This window comes from Phascolarctos cinereus, unplaced genomic scaffold (genome assembly GCF_003287225.1).
Source record: "Phascolarctos cinereus isolate Bilbo 61053 unplaced genomic scaffold, phaCin_HiC Scaffold_726;HRSCAF=1367, whole genome shotgun sequence".
NCBI classification, from domain to species: Eukaryota; Metazoa; Chordata; class Mammalia; order Diprotodontia; family Phascolarctidae; genus Phascolarctos; species Phascolarctos cinereus.
The window spans coordinates 332,725,649-332,741,457 of record NW_027556098.1 but is presented as its reverse complement, the minus strand read 5'-3'; the positions used below and the strand labels follow the sequence as shown (position 1 = coordinate 332,741,457).

Below are 15,809 nucleotides of genomic sequence, written 5' to 3'. Positions count from 1 at the left end.
AAAACAGCATGTGAAACTATGAATGTCCATTTCATTCTGCTTGCTTTAAAAATAAAGAATATAACAAATTCCACACTTTACTTTTAAAACTGCCCTATTTGTCAAAACAGACAAATAGTCTGTTCTTCCTTCCGAACTTTCTTCTATTCCCTTCTGTGCATTTAAAAAAATATTTCAACAATCCAACCCTCTCATTTTACAAGGGAAGTAAGTAACTTAGGCCAAAACATGGTAAGTAATTTGGTCCAGATCAAAAATATACTCAAGTCCTCTTACTCTAAAGTCAAAGAATGAATGGAAGAGATGGGATTTAATCCCAAGTCTTCTGTTTCAAAAACGAGTATGTTTCCTATTATAACATATAATATTTTTTACCCCTCTCCAGTGGTTATCATCGTACAAAGGAGTTAGTATTGTCTTCTGCTATAGTCCTCTGCTGTCTAATCAAGGTTCAGAATTTGCCATGGATTTTTGAAGGCAATATCAGTAGATCTCACTAGATTAGAATGGTTGAGGACATCAAACAGAGCAATGCATACATTCATGAAAAGCTAAATATCAATGATGGTATAATACAAGAGGTGTCCCAAAACAGTAAGTGATTAGCTGCCATTGAAAGCTATAGAAAATGAGGAACAGAATTTATAGAATTCATAGATTTTTGAGCTGGAAGGGCCTGAAGAGTACATCTACTTTAACTGCTTCATTTTATAAGCATTTTATAGGTGAGGAATCTGAGATACAGAGAGACTGTGGCTTACCTATGGCCATGAAGGTAATTTTCATCTGAAAAGTGGGAAGAATAATACTTGCACAGCCTACCTTGAAGGATGGCTGTATGAAAAGCACTTCATAAACCTCACAGCAAATAGAAATGTCACATCATTATTTAGAATAATAGCTAACTTTTATATAGAACTTGAAGGCTTGAAAAGTGCTTTTTATATGGATTATCTTATTTGATCCTCACAACAACCTTGTGAGGTAAGGAGTATTGTTATCCTCATTTTCTAGGTGAGGAAACTTGAGGAACAAAAAGGGGACTTCCCCAGGATCATTCAGCTCGTGTTAGGTGCAAGATTTGAACTCAGGTCTTCTTCACTTACAGTCCAGGGCTTGAGCTACTACAGTCACCTAGCTTCTCTGAACTGGTACTTTGTGACCTACTTTAGTTGGGGAATCTGTTCTGAACCTTCCTGTAGCATTTCCTTTCTTTTCTTCTTTAATTGGCCTCTACCTTCCTGCTTTTTTCTTCTGCCTCTCTGATAAAGTCCTTGTATTCTCTGAACTTAAATATCACTTTTAACAATGACAGTAATACTTCTATGGGCTTTTTTCCCTCTTTTTTTGCAGTCTTAATTAAAAAGAATGATTTCTTTAGTTATTGTTTAAGTGTGGCAGACAAAGGGACAGATAAGAATGCCATCTAAAGTTAGTCCTATAGAATTGTCTTCTTATGTATGCTCGTTAGTGTCTGGATATCTGGGTGCACGCAGTGAGAGAAGACAGATGTTCCTGGCCTGACAAAACACAGCCACAAAGGTGGAAAGATCTCTTTTGTCAAGAATTGCAAAGCAAAGTGATTCTGAGGAAGGAATATCTTCCCTGGCCCCTTGTGATTGCTCCATTTCTTTTTCTTTGAGGAGCAGCCTGTACTGAGAATATACACTTACGAGGCTAAGTAGAAGGATTGAGTTTAGGAGATGTTGAACAAAGAGAAAATTATTGAGGCGGAAATGATTGTGTTGACTTTTAGCTGCTTTTAGAGATAAAATATGTTGGTTGCAAAGAGCAGATAAGATCATGGATGTGAAAACACTTTGAAAGGTATAAATTTATTATTGTTGTTAGTATTTTAAGCCCTTAAAGAAACACCCAATTTACATCTTGTAAGTTTAATTCCTATATTTTAATATTGGCATTCTCAATTCCTTGTGGAATAAATAGGATATTTTTGACTCTCAGTACTCTCTTTCTGAAGCCCATGACTATATTGGCCATAAGAACATAATTGTGCTCTAATTATTGTATGTCTACTTATCGTCTCTCCCCCAATTAGACTATATCTCTATTTAGGATGATTTGATAGTGGTTTTTTGGGGAAAAAAAACCCTAAATGAGCAAAAACATTAGTCAAGATAAAATGTGTTTTGATTTTTTTTGGTGGATTAATGGTCTTTATCAGTAATCAAAAAGCATTTATTAAGCCTCAGGCATTGTGCTAGGTATTGTGCTCATGATGATGAAAAAAAAAAGTTCTGTCCTTGAGGGGCTTTTTATTTTGTTGGGCAACAAACATATACATCTGTGATATGCAAAAGATATACACAATACATGCAATTATTTCAGAGGGGTTGGAGAAATAGGGAGGATAAGGAATAACCTCATAGTGGATACAGGTAGAGCTGAGCTTTGAAGGGAATTAGTGATTTAAAGAGACAGAATTGAGGAAGGAGTGCATTTCAGGTATGGGGGACAGTCAGTGCAAAGGCATGGAGACAGAAGATTATGATAATAATAGTGATAGCACTTTAAGGTTTGCAAAGTACATGTCATTTTATTTGGTTTACTTATGATATCTCATTAGTCTAAGACAGGAGTTCTTAATCCTTTTTTTTGTTGTTGTTTTGTTTTATTTTGTTAATTTTTGCCTTTTTTTTTAAACATGGACTCTTTTGGCCATCTAGTGAAGCTTGTGGACCCTTCTCAGAATCAACTTTTTGAATTCATAAAATACATTGAATTACAAAAGAAATCACTTACATTGAAATGCAGTTAACAAAACATTAAAAAAAAATAAGTTCATGGAACGTAACATAAAACTTGGTCATTGACGTACTCTTACTCATTTTATAATGCAACCTACCCTGTTCTTATCCTGTGTGATTCGATCATGTCCCTCCCCTATCCCAAATCCTCCTGCAGAAATATGCCCAGTATTCTGGGGACCTCTTTCTCTTTTTAAGACAGATTATAAACTCTTTGATGGCCAGGAACATGTTATCCTCTCCTCCTCTCTTCAGTACCTAGCATAGTGCTGTAAGTAATAGCAATAGCAGCAGCAAGCACTTACATAGCACCTACTATGTGTCAGACACTATTCTAAGTACTTTACAAATATTATCTCACTTTGTCCTCACACAACTCTGAGAGATAGATGCTAGTATTATCTTTGAAGAAATTGAGCTAAGCAAATGTTAAGTGATTTGTCCAACAGCTTACAACTGATCTGAGGCTGAATTGAACTAACACCTTCCTGACTCCCAGTGTAGTGGTGTATCCAGTGTGCTGCCTAGCTTCTATCATAGGTAATCACTAAATAATTGTTGATTAGCTGATCTCTTATGAAACTGATGAAACAAGTCAAGTCTATATATGACATATAGTTTTTCACATATCCTGTAGTGCATTAAATCTCTGTAGTCACACATTTGACTGAAAGGTGCAAAGAATATAAGATTCTACTAAGTTTATTCTTTATTTAAAAAAAAGCTATTGACTTTGTAGAGCAAATTGATTTTAAAGGCTCAGCTTCAAGGACATTAGTATACATATATCAAGATCATATAAGAATCCTTGACAAATTCAGCCACAAGATAATTTGTTCAATAACCATACAGTTATTTATATTAGTTGAGGCTTTAAGTTGGGAGACATATGGTTGCCAAAAGGGTTTGCCATTACCATGGAGAATGTCTCCCAATGTTGGAATCCCTAGAACTTAGGCCAGTGCTTAAGTAGGCACTAAACAAATGTTTGCTGATTGACTGATAAAAGAGGAGCATCCAGTAAATAATGATGTTTTCTAGATGATTTTATTTGCTAATGACATGATGCTGGTTGTGTCATGATCCAGAACTTTATAGGACTTACTCAATTAGATGATAATAATAGCTAGTGTTTATGTAGTACTTTAAGGTTTGCAAATTGAATTACATGTTATTTCATTTGATCCTCCCATTTTACAGACAAAGAAACTGAGGCTTAGAGATGTTGAGTGACTTGTCCAGTACAATGAATAATAAAGTGATTGGCCTGGTAGTAAAGGAAAAGGTAAATGAATCAGTACATATGTACATAAGTTTGGGGCAGATTCTTCAGGTGAGCGATAAATTGGGACAGAATTGAAACAAATGAAAAAAGTGGGTTGGATTGTATTTCCGACACTATGTAACACTTTGTACTAGTCATAAACTGTTCCCCGATATAATGTCTACCCTTTTAACACAAATATTTTCCCAGTGATGACCATCTCTTCTCTCTGTGTTGTGAACTTTGAAACATCACAGCCTTTGAGAAGCTAAAATTGCAGGTTACCCAGAAAGCAATGGAGAAACATATACATGGTAGGTAGAAGTAGTCTGTAGCATGTATCCAGTGATAGCTATAGTCAAGATAGAAGATAAAGTTGAGATAAAAGTCAAAGATAAAGGGGATATTATTAAGGAAGTGTATGATTGGAAATGGAGGTGTGAGCAAAAGATGAATAAGAAGTAGCCTATGTGCTCTGTTGGCGTCCATGACACATGGACCTGATCCGCATTAGGTAGATCCTCAGGAGAATATATATGGAAGAATATGATCAGAATGAGAAAGCATGGATGAGTAGTTTTCATTACTGAAGGGAATTCCACATCAAAGAAATCACAAGTCCATTGAAATTTTAATGTTTAACTCTTTAGCGATTCAGCCTTATTCTTTAAAGTTCTGAAGATAATCATATATAACTACCAATAACCATGCCCCTAGCATGTCAGTTTTGCTTATATACTTTACATATTAGATTTTAGTTAGCTCAAGAACAGGGACTGTGTCTTACTTATCTTTTTATTGTTCACAGCACCAAGCACAATGCAGCAGTAAAAAGTGCCAAATTAAATTGTATCAAATGGAAAACACCAGCATATAGTTCATGGTGAAAGTATCATTAGTCTTCCCAAGGGCCACATCCAAAAAAAGCACAAAGGTGCTTGCATTGGCAAGAGCATTCCTGTATGGGTAGCTGCATAGGAGATGTTGACCATTTTTTGGAAATTTCTAAGTATATTATGATATTCATCTTGTGGTATTTCATTTCTTTCTTACTTCCTTTCTGTTTAGAAATTGGCACATTTCCCTTACAGAAAGAAGTATATGGAAGAAAGAGGGGAGTTAGAGGGGAGTTAGAGGGGATGATAAAGGCTTACATCAGTGATTCTTAGCCTTTTTGTGCCATGGACCTCTGTGGCAGTCTTTTGAAGCCTATTGAAGCCCTTCACAGAGTCATGTTTAAAATTTATAAAAAATGCATTAGATTAAAAGGAAATCAATTATTTTGAAATATAGTTCCCAAAAAGCATTTTTTAAGTTCATAGACCCCAGATTAAGAACCTTAGCCTGCAGAAATCTTGTCAAAAGCATGAATTGAAGACTGGTCTAAATCAATCTATGGATCAACTGAGCTGCTAATATGTTTGTTTAGGGCTGGATTTTTTCCCCCTTTTTTCTCCCCTAACCTCCTTAATTACACACAGCAAGTTCAGTCATTTGTCTCTCCACAGACCTGCTGCCTCTAAGCTATGTTACATGAGCCGTGACTAAAGTTATGACCCTGATTTTCATGTATATCTTGCCCGATTAGTATAACTACAGTTTAGTCATGCCTTAATATAAATGTATTAGGGTGTCTCCAACTATTCATCTTTCCTTCTCTATCATGGCTATTGGCCATCTTACCTGTGCCCCATTCCCTTGTTAAAATTTGTTAGAGGAAAGTGAGAAAACCTAAGATGTAAAGGTGTGCTAAAGATGTCAGTTACACAGGTCCTTGGTAATAGGTACTAAATAAATATTTGTTGAATTGAATGTTTGTTGACTTATCACACGGCAAACCACAGTATCAGCTTTCCATTCTCTACATTAATGCAAGAAAACAAAGTCTGAGGAAACAAAAAACAATGATTAATCTCTAAATTATTTCTTATTATAATGTAATTAGAAATACGTGGTCAGTCTCATTCAAATACACACACACACACACACACACCCCAATATTTGCTCATCTACCTTCCTTGTGGTTGGCCTGGGATCCATACAAGCTATTGGAGTAGCTGTGGTAATAAAGATGGAGGATATGCATAATCTACAAAATGAATACTGAAGCTTGACTAAATGCTGATCTATGTATATTTCTTTTTCAGGCCAAAACCTGCACCATTGACCCATGAAATACTTCAAAAAACTTTAACTCTGCCGAAGTCTTGGGACTGGAGAAATGTTAATGGTGTCAACTATGTTAGCCCTGTTCGAAACCAAGGTAAAAAAAATGTCCTTTTGGATCTGAATCTGGGAAGGATTGATCGCTGATAGCTTAGGATTAAAAGGACTTGCTTTTCCCTTTGCAAATAGGTAACCTGGCTTTGTTATATTGGGAAGTCTCATTGGGTCTCTGATCTACCCACTGTCTGGAGAACTTAGCTAATATTTAAGAATTACAGCATGCAATGGGGTTTTGCTAACTTAAAGGTCACACTGCTAAGTTAACTATAACCTGGCTTTCCAAATGGAGGACCTTGATTAGAGCCACACTTCTCCAAAGTCAAATCATGATGGACTTTCACAAGTTATTTTCATAAATTTGGTGTAGGAGGTGTGAACTTAATAATTTTCCCTCCAATCAATTCTGGTAGCAAATTATCCTATATTTTTAGTCAGTAGTCACTTGACCAATTATTTATGCCATGCTCAGGTTTTTTACTTTTAGGATCATTTTGGAGCTAATCACTCTACTGATCTTTTACTATGAAATAGATGTGGAGTTTGTTATCTGAAAACTAGCACATTTAATAAATGCCTTTTGGGGGCCCCATAAATTCTCCACACATACGGCGAATTGTTCTTCACCTTTCTTGGACAAATAGTTACTTCTAGCATTGTATACTCAATTTAATTAGATTTATCAACTTCCCGAGTCCCAGTGAGTGTCCTGATCTTGTGTAATCACTATTTCCCTGTTCCTCAATTATAAAATGGAGGGGTTTGACTTGTGGTTTTTGAGGTCCCTCCCAGTTCTGGATCTGTGGTCCTATGACTTTAACTTTAATGTCAGAGACTTTATCTTACTAGTTTTCCTAAAAGCCAACCATTCCTGCCATTTAGAGGTAGCTAGGAGGTACTGTGGTTAGAGCACTGGACCTCAAGTCAGAAAGTTCAGATCCAAGCCCAAACACTTAATTCTTGTGTGACCTTGAGCAAGTCACTTAATCTCTGTCTGCCTCCATTTTATCATCTGTAAAATAAGGACAATAATATCACCATCTCTCCTACTTGTTGTGAGGATAAAATGAGATAATATTTGTAAAACACTTCGCAAACCTCAAAGCATTATGTAAATACCAGTTACGTTAAGTCAGAAAGTCTGTATACTTTCACTACTCCCTGCCATACCTTCTTTGGGAATGGGCCTCTATGAGATGATAGAAATAGGATCAGGGAGGACTGAAAGAGATAGGAGTGATTTAGCTGGAGATATAAATGGCAAAAGAAGAGATCCCTTGTTACAAGAGGCACAGAACTAGAAAGACACTCCTAAAGCTAGCCTTTTGGTAGGATTTTCTTCTGACCCAGGTTATCATGTTCCAGTCACCTCATTATTCTCTTTTTGGTATTTTGGACATTCCTTTTTTGAAGAAAAGTCACGATGTGACTCTGGACTCACCCGTAACCTATGCTAGCAGATACTTGGAAAAACGGAGCTTCCACAACTTCTCCTTTTGACTTCCTCTTGGTTTTTAGTATTTTAAAGAGGGGGAAAACAGGGACTAATTCTTTTGATTTTCTCTTCCCTCATCTGGGCAACTTGGAAATTTCTGCTGACTCTAAAGATATCAGCATCCCATCAACCCCAGGAATCAGCAGAATTCATAGAATCAACCATAGCGAAAGGGAATCCACAGCTTCTCTTTCCAGAGAACAGCAGGGCCCTTTCCCACAGTGGGGGCAGCCCAGTCTTTTTTTTGTGTTGGGCAGAAATGGCCCTCCCTAAATCAGAACAGCATGCATTTGAACCCTTTTGAAGCTCAGTTCTTTCTACATTTAAGAGGAAAAAAGATAAGTTCCCCAGATCAAAAAGAGCTTATATAGTCTCTGCTTCTGCCAGCCTAGGAATAATTTGTGTATGCTGTTTATGTTATCATCTTTGAGATTCTACATTTATTAAAGAAAAGCAACCAGTAGCAAAAGCAATGGACATCTTTATCTCCTAATATGTTACATTTCCTCTAGGAGCTCTGTTCATCTTGAAGGAGGGGATGGTTGGGGAGGGGGAGGAGACTCCTGTAAGAGAGCTGTGTGTTTATGAGAGACAGAAAAGGAGAGCATCAGAAAGTGAGTATGGAATAAGACTGGTTGCTTGATTGTTGCCATGTAGAGTCAGTTCTAAGAGGCCAGTCTATTTGTTTTCCTCCAGGGATTTTTTGGAGAGGTAGGCAGAAAGCTGCTCTGTTCTGATTCTGAATGCTTTTTCTCAAGAATTACACAATTTGAAAGCTGTAAGGGACATGAGAGAGCATCTAACCTAATGTGGTCATTTTACAGATAAAGAAAATGAGACCCAGTTATGTAAAGTTGTTATGTTAATATTAAATTAACATAATATTATGTTATGGTTAAAGCAAAGATGAGCAGGGGTGGGGAACCTGTAGCCTTGAGGCCATATGTGAGGCCCTCTAGGTCCTTGAGTGTGACCCGCTTGAGGACCTAGAGGGCCAGACGTGGCCTCGAGGCCTCAGGTTTGCCACCCCTAGACTAGAGTACTGATCTCCTGATAGGATGGAACAGTCAGCTGCTGTGGCTACAGCTCAGTGACAATAGCCACTATTTATTTAGCACTTCAAGGTTTGTAAAGTGCTTTACAAGTAGCTCAGTTTTTTCTTCACAACAACTTTGGGAGGTAGATTCTGTTATCCCCGTTTTACAGATGAGGAAACCAAGGAATACAAAGGTTAAGTGATTTACCTAGGGTCACTCAACCTAGTAAGTGTCTGAGGCCAGATTTGGACTCAGTTCCTTCTGAGGTCTAGTGCTCTATCACTGTACCTTGTAGCTATCTAATAAAGACAGATAAAGTCCTCTCATAGGATTGGAGGTAAATTTAAAGATCTAAGAGCCCAATATATCTCCCTTTGAGGAATAGAGGAGAAACTCATTTGAAAATTGATATGGATATGAAGCGATTGGTTGAGGGTTGAGGGGCGTATTTACTAGTTCTCTTCTTCCCCTGCTACTGGTGAGTAGCTAGTTATGATTTAACCTTATCTGCCCTGGCAAATGAGCAGTGTGGTGCATTGAAGAAGACACTAAATTTGGAGTCAAGTGACCTTGGACAAAACCTCTACCCTCTCTGGGATTCAGTTTCTTCATCTATAAAATGAGATGTTTGCACTAGATGGTCCCTAAGGTCTTCCAACTCTGAATCTCTAACCATATTTCACATCCTTTCCAATTCTGAATTTCTAACCACATCTCTACTCCAAATGTTCATATGGACATTTGTGCCTCACCTGTGGCAGAGCCTTCCAAGCTCATATGGCTCTGATCAGTCACAGTTGGACACACTGTACTTTGACCCCAACGTAGTGATACCATTTTGGCCCTCTTTGAGAATGAAGGACAGCAACCAACCAATCTTATCCCATACTCACTTTCTGATTCTCTCCTTTTCTGTCTCTCATAAACACACAGGCAAGCTCTTTTAAAGGGGTTGCCTCCTCCTCCGAAACCATCCCCTCCTTCAAGCTGCTAGTTCCTAGAGGAACTAGAGTTCCTAAAGGAAGTATAACATTTTAGGAGATAAAGATGCCCATTGCTTTTGCCTACTGGTTGCTTTTCTTTAATAAATGTAGAGTCTCAAAGATGAATATATTTGCTCATAACAATGAGAAACAATGATTATAATACCATTCCTGCTCCTTCTCTATACTCTCATTCTATTTAAGAATATAAATGCAATTGTGTGTGTTTGGGTGGGGGTGAGGGGGTTGGAGATGAGGGAAAAATGGAATATGGGTAAATAACTGTATTTGTAGTCTGACCTGAGATTTGTAGCTCTTCACCACTGATATATGCAGTAAAAATATCTCGAACTAGGCCTCAGAATGGAAATGAAAAATTACCTGGTGATTAGCCATTTATCAAGCAGACAGTTGTTAAATGTGAAACATTTGTGGAACACAGATACTTTCTTTGAAAGAATGTCTATGCTTCAGAGATATGTAAATACTCAGGCCATATCAATCACTACTGAATCCAAGGTCTCTAATGCTAATGACATGACTGATCATGAGCCCATGTAGCCCCATACCAAACACACTCTCTGTACCTCCTGAAGCTTTTTTGCCTGACATTTGTTTGAGTTTGAACTTTCTGAGAGAAAGAAGAAAAGGTTAAAAGAAAATCTAAAGGAAAATTATGGAGTCCCAGTTGGGTCTTCTGTATGGTGCTAAGCCTTTAAAAAGACATTAACAGGATAATGAGTTTTACTACGACTTGGCCATGTAGGCATGATTCTGTGTGACTGCATGGAAGGATGACACTCAGAAGGATTCACATATCTTGTCTGTCCCTTTCTGTTTCTCCAGGAAACTGTGGCAGCTGCTATGCTTTTGCTTCCATGGGTATGCTGGAGTCAAGAATTCGTATCCTAACCAATAATTCCCAGTTGCCAGTGTTAAGTCCACAACAGATTGTGTCTTGCAGCGAATATTCTCAAGGTAATAATAACAATAATTATTAATAATAATAATTATTAATAACATCTATGTAGCATTTTACATGCCTCTGGCTCAATTGCAGCTAAGACAATGTAATGTGATGAAAGGCCCGTGATCATTGATCACTAAGACTTGTTGAATACTGCATGAGTCGCATAGGAAAGGGGTCCTTCCCTTTTGCTGTGGGCATCCATGAGATGAACCAGAAATATTCCCATGAGCCCCATTAAGCTTTGCCTGAAAGCTACAAGCATGGTGTAGTGGAATAATTATTGGCTTTAGAACTTGAATATGATACTTAATAAAAACAAAATGATAGCTCATATTTGTATGCTTTATGGTTTGCAAAGCACTTTACACACCCACTAAGAGATAACATGGTGAATTAATCAGTCAGGGGAGGATAGAAGCATAGATTTAGATCTATAAAGGTACTTAGAGGCCATCTGGTCCAACCCCTTCATTTTACAGATGAGTAAATCAACAAGCAGTTATTAAGCACCTGTATATACCAAGCCCTGTGCTAAATGCTAAGCATATATACACAAAAGGAAAAACAATTCTTCATCCCAAGAACTTATATCCTAGCAAGGAAAGGGGGTGCAACATATACAGATATAACTGCATCCATAATATTTTTTTTTTAAGTGAACACAATGTAGTTTGGGGAGGGAGTGCTCCAACAGCTTGGTAGGGGTAGGGGGGCAGTGTCAGGATAGACTTTATGCTGAAGATGGTAATTGACCTGAAATTTGAAGGAAACTGATTTGCAAGAGGTACAGGTCAGGAAGGAGCATATTCTATGATTGGAGAACAGCCAATGGAACAACATGTGGGAAAAAAAATGAAGTATCATGTATGAAGAAGGGAGAGTAACTGAATTTGGCAGAACCATAGAGTACATACATAGAGGAATGGATTGTATAAGTAGCAAAGATAGAAAGGGGTCAGTTTGCAAAGGATTTTAAATGCCACTGACCTACAGTTTGCAGACTCTCTTCCATTCCATTTTTTGAAAATCTGGACAAAATTATAAAACAAATCTTGGTGTTTTAGTGCAGGGCTTCTTAAACTTTTTCCACTCACCGCCCCTTCAGCACTTCTTAAACTATGGTTGTTACCCCATATTAGTGGACTATAAGCTGTATGTAAGTGTCGTATGTATGTTTGTATAATAAGACTGTAAGACTATGAGTCAGCAGTGGGATGGGACAGCCAGGAAAGCCGTGCAATCTTAGGCTACATGAAGAGAAATTCATTGACAAAGGAGGGAGAATGTCTGAGGGTTGATGAATATCAGTTACCAGGATCTGGATTGAACGATAAATTTGGAAAGAATGAAACAGGAAGAAGGGAAGGTTGCTAAGTAATGGCTATCGAATGGAAGTCTGGAAATGACAATGGAAAGTGAGGAGGATTCTGACTGTCATGACTAGTACATGGTGTGAGAGAAGGTTCAACCAGTAAGAGAAAGGATAGTCAGGGTTGAATTTGAAAGGAACTAGTCCTCATTGAAAGCAAGAGTTGAAAGAAAGGTGAAAGGAGAAGGTCTAAAATGAAAGGAAGTTTGTTAATTATAGAGCAGGAGTTCCTAAAGGCATAGTGGAAGCAGCTGGCAGGCAGGAAGTAAAACATGGTTGGTGCAGGATTGAGTTAGATGGGGATGAGAAAGTGGACATACCTCATTGGTAGAAAGAGTTTGATCTTGGCAATGAGGGATTCAGTATCACAGGGATTGGGAATGTAAGACTATGGGAGTTTGCTAAGAATTGGGTAGCAAGTATAAGCAGAATATCAGTAGATAGAAGCAGATAAGCTAACAAAGGCAGGTGAGTAAAGTATTCAAGGTCTGGGACCATCCTTATGATCCTCCACCCCAGGTATTCTTCCCTGGGGAATTTTGCCCATGCCACAGAAGCAAGGATTTAATATTCTGATGTTATAGAAAGATCTTTTGACCTGGAGTCAGGAGAAACTGAATTTGAATCTCAGATCTGACAATATTAGCTTTGTGGCCAGATTAAGTTATTTGTAAACCTTAAATCACTTTATAAATGTTGGTTGTTGCTATACTATCTCATTTAATTTAATTTTTACTTGTTAGCTGTATACTCTTGGGTTAGCCATTTAATTTTGCTGGGTCTCATTTTTCTCATTTGTAAAATTAGAGAGTCAGATTAAATGACCTGTAAGGTTCCTTCAAAGCACTAAATTCTATGTCTCTGTGACCATGTCAGAATTTGTCTTCCCCCATTTTGAGTTGTAAGCACAAGTTTGCTTTTTATACTCCTCTTAGCTTTTTGAACAGACCAAACCTAGGTTATAAGTACAAATCCCTATGGGGACTTAACGATGATGAAATGTTGCCCAACGTAAAAAGTTCCCCAATTCACATGCTGCTGCTATGAATTTGTTCCAGCTTAGCTGGGAGACAGTTCTGGGAAAATGACAAAACCTGCCAGACATACTTTCTCTGTTTCTAAGAAATGTAGAGAAATCAATTAATTCATGGGCAGCAGGAAGGAAGGAAGAATAGTGAGAAGTGGGCATCTTTTCAGTAGAGGAGCATAACTTTGTGTGCTTTTTTTATTACCCTCCTTAGGCTGCGATGGGGGCTTCCCATATCTCATTGGGGGAAAATACGCCCAAGATTTTGGGCTGGTGGAAGAGGAATGCTTTCCCTACGAAGCCAGTGATTCTCCATGTACTCCAAAGAACTGTACTCGCTATTATACTTCAGAGTACCACTATGTGGGAGGCTTCTATGGAGGCTGCAACGAAGCCCTGATGAAACATGAGCTGATTCAGAAAGGACCCCTGGCCATTGCTTTTGAAGTATATGATGACTTCCTTCACTACAAAGCAGGGATCTATCACCACACAGGGCTGAGGGACAATTTCAATCCCTTTGAATTGACCAATCATGCTGTTCTTCTTGTAGGCTATGGCACTGATGAAAAGAGTGGTGAGGATTACTGGATAGTTAAAAATAGTTGGGGGACCAGTTGGGGTGAGAGTGGCTACTTCAGAATCCGCCGAGGCACTGACGAATGTGCCATTGAGAGCATAGCTGTGGCTGCCATGCCAATTCCCAAATTGTGAGGCATTTCTTCATTCATCTCAGTCCATCTCCATAGATTAACTCAGGAACAATATAAGATTTCACTAGAGCTTTTTTGAAAGCTTCTGTGTAGAATGTGATGAATCATTTTCCTCTTAAAACTCAAAGGTGCCCGCTAAGCTCCAACCCCACTTTGGGTATGGGTTTCTATCAAAAGAACTTTTTATCAAGAACACTGTTAAATTATGTTTACAGGGTTATAGAGAAGAGTGGAGAAATGAATGCTAATGGTCATTTGTAACTCAAAGAGATGTTTTAAAAAAAATTGTGCCTTATGTTTGTAAAACCACCAGATTGTATAAAAATGGATTTTGTTGTATGAATCATGAGGGGAGTGATTGTGTTCATTAAAAGGCACTTTTTTGCTTGGCAAATGTTTAAGAGAAACCTCAGACATGTTATAGCTTGTATATTTCAGAGAATTTTTATACATGGACTTTAAAAATTATTGGAAGCAAAGGGATTCTTGTATAATTCATTTTCACTATTGAAGCACTGAGTTATTTACTGAATCTGTATGATAGATATTTGTCCTCTTCTTTGTCTCTTCCTTCACAGTATTGAACAATTCCTGGAGTGATTTCAGACCGATTGTCTTTCTTTGTGGGTCCAGAGGCTAGAGTCCACCTGGACATGGGGAAGAGGGGTATGGGTGAATTTTGGTAATGTATACTAAGTGTTTAGAAGTGGCTGTCTTAAAGACTCATCTGGTGTAACATTGGCCAAGCTGGGATAGCTGAAACCATGTGTTTTTTTTTAATAATGAAATCTAACTACTTGAAAGTCTCAGTAACAGAAAGAAGATGCTAATATCCATATATTAGCATTAGCATGTCTCCCCTCTCCCCCACCCCAGGTGGGGTGCAGCAGTGAAAACTATCCTTCCCTTCCTCACCTCTACCCCCACTGCCAGAGCAAATTCTATAGAACATTCAGGGTGAAGGATATAGCTAAGAGTAGAAAGACTAGTAGCACTAGCTAACCTGGAAGTTACACTCTCTTGGTGGCTTTCTGGGAAGAACAAGAAGAAAATTCATGAATTGGGCTTTTTTTTTAATGCTTTGTGTGTTCTTTCATCTTCATGCCTCAGCTCTTAGCATAGTGTATCAGTAAGTGATTAGGAAACTTGAATTACATGCCAAAGTTTAAATAAGAATTAATCTCATCTTTTTGTCTGGATTTTTCTATGTGAAAGGTCACGCTGATCTTGACTCCCTGGTATGTACAAGAGAAAATATATGAAATTCAGACATTTTTTAACTGTGTATGGCAATTTCATTTATTAGTAGTCACTGACGGTCAATAATAAAAATGTATATGTATATATATAGATATAGATAGATAGATTTGAAATCTAAACACAAATAATAAATCTGTTCATTATTTTCTCAAGGTCATTAGCCAACCACACACGTAATAATCTCAGTCAAACCACTCTATAAGACTTATGTTACTGCCCTGCTTCATTACGGGTACCAGATAAGCACTAACAGCTTTGTTTCTTAGGAATACAAGGAATGACTGAATAAATTATGTAATTGGAAAAGGGCTTACACCTATAAAGTTTAAGTCCTACAGTGACCTGGCAAGATTCAGCATATAGAAGTCCCTCAAATGGAGTAAAAGTCTATGATGATATCACTGCACAGAGATGGTACTGTTGTAAAGCATGCTTATTTAACATGGGAATTTAGTGACATTTTTTATATCTATCCTTTCATTTCACTTTTGTTCAATGGGAAGAACAATTTGCCCCTAAGCAGAATTCATTAGATTGTGGCTTTTATCCCTCAAGTTGGATTATGTAATACTTAATGCCAGCATTAAAATACAGAACTACTAGATAAAAGATAGACACCTGAAAGAACTAAGAGGAACACCTTTGACATGGAGAAGGTAACACGGGCAAGGGCATGTCCAGGGAAAAAAATAAAGGTGAA

General features: G+C 37.7%; 1 protein-coding gene across 1 annotated transcript in view; it reads left to right on the top strand.

Annotated features, from left to right (window-relative positions):
• CTSC (cathepsin C) overlaps positions 1–15,129 on the top strand; it is a 42,800-nt gene extending 27,671 nt beyond the window's left edge. Inside the window, exons 5-7 of the mRNA XM_020993710.2 lie at positions 6,180–6,295; positions 10,617–10,748; positions 13,351–15,129. Coding sequence (XP_020849369.1) covers positions 6,180–6,295; positions 10,617–10,748; positions 13,351–13,850 — 748 coding nt within the window. The 3' untranslated portion in view covers positions 13,851–15,129. The remainder of the gene's footprint in view (positions 1–6,179; positions 6,296–10,616; positions 10,749–13,350) is intronic.
• Positions 15,130–15,809: the final 680 nt, after the last annotated feature.